Source organism: Fulmarus glacialis, unplaced genomic scaffold (genome assembly GCF_000690835.1).
Source record: "Fulmarus glacialis isolate BGI_N327 unplaced genomic scaffold, ASM69083v1 scaffold17068, whole genome shotgun sequence".
Taxonomy (NCBI): domain Eukaryota; kingdom Metazoa; phylum Chordata; class Aves; order Procellariiformes; family Procellariidae; genus Fulmarus; species Fulmarus glacialis.
The window spans coordinates 6814-7171 of NW_009230300.1; the positions used below are offsets into that span (position 1 = coordinate 6814).

Genomic DNA, 358 nt, shown 5'->3' on the forward strand with positions numbered 1-358 from the left:
ATGTCGACCCGCTACCTTGAGGGGAGCTTCGGCATCGGCAGGTTTGCCTACGAGCTTGTCCGGGGCCTCGACTGCCCCTACACAGCGACTTATGTGGACCGGCACTACCTGGCGGAGTCAGAGACCCCCAAAACCAACCAAAACTCACTCTGCATTTTTGAGCATGATGCTGCTCTCCCTCTGCGGCGCCACTTCTCTGACTCGCAGTCCTTGTACTACGGTGGGCTGCGGAAAAACATGCTGGTCATCCGTGCCATCTCCACTCTCATCAACTACGACTACATCTGGGACTTCATGTTCCACGGCAGCGGGGCTGTGGAGGTCCGGGTGCACGCCACTGGCTACATCAGCTCCTCCT

The 358-nt window shown here is 58.4% G+C and overlaps 1 protein-coding gene across 1 annotated transcript in view; it reads left to right on the forward strand.

Annotated features, from left to right (window-relative positions):
• LOC104081427 (membrane primary amine oxidase-like) overlaps positions 1-358 on the forward strand; it is a gene marked incomplete at its 3' end in the record, with an annotated part of 2962 nt that overhangs the window by 1075 nt on the left and 1529 nt on the right. The window contains exon 3 of the mRNA XM_009584178.1: positions 2-349. Within this exon, the coding sequence (XP_009582473.1) occupies positions 2-349 (348 nt within the window). The remainder of the gene's footprint in view (position 1; positions 350-358) is intronic.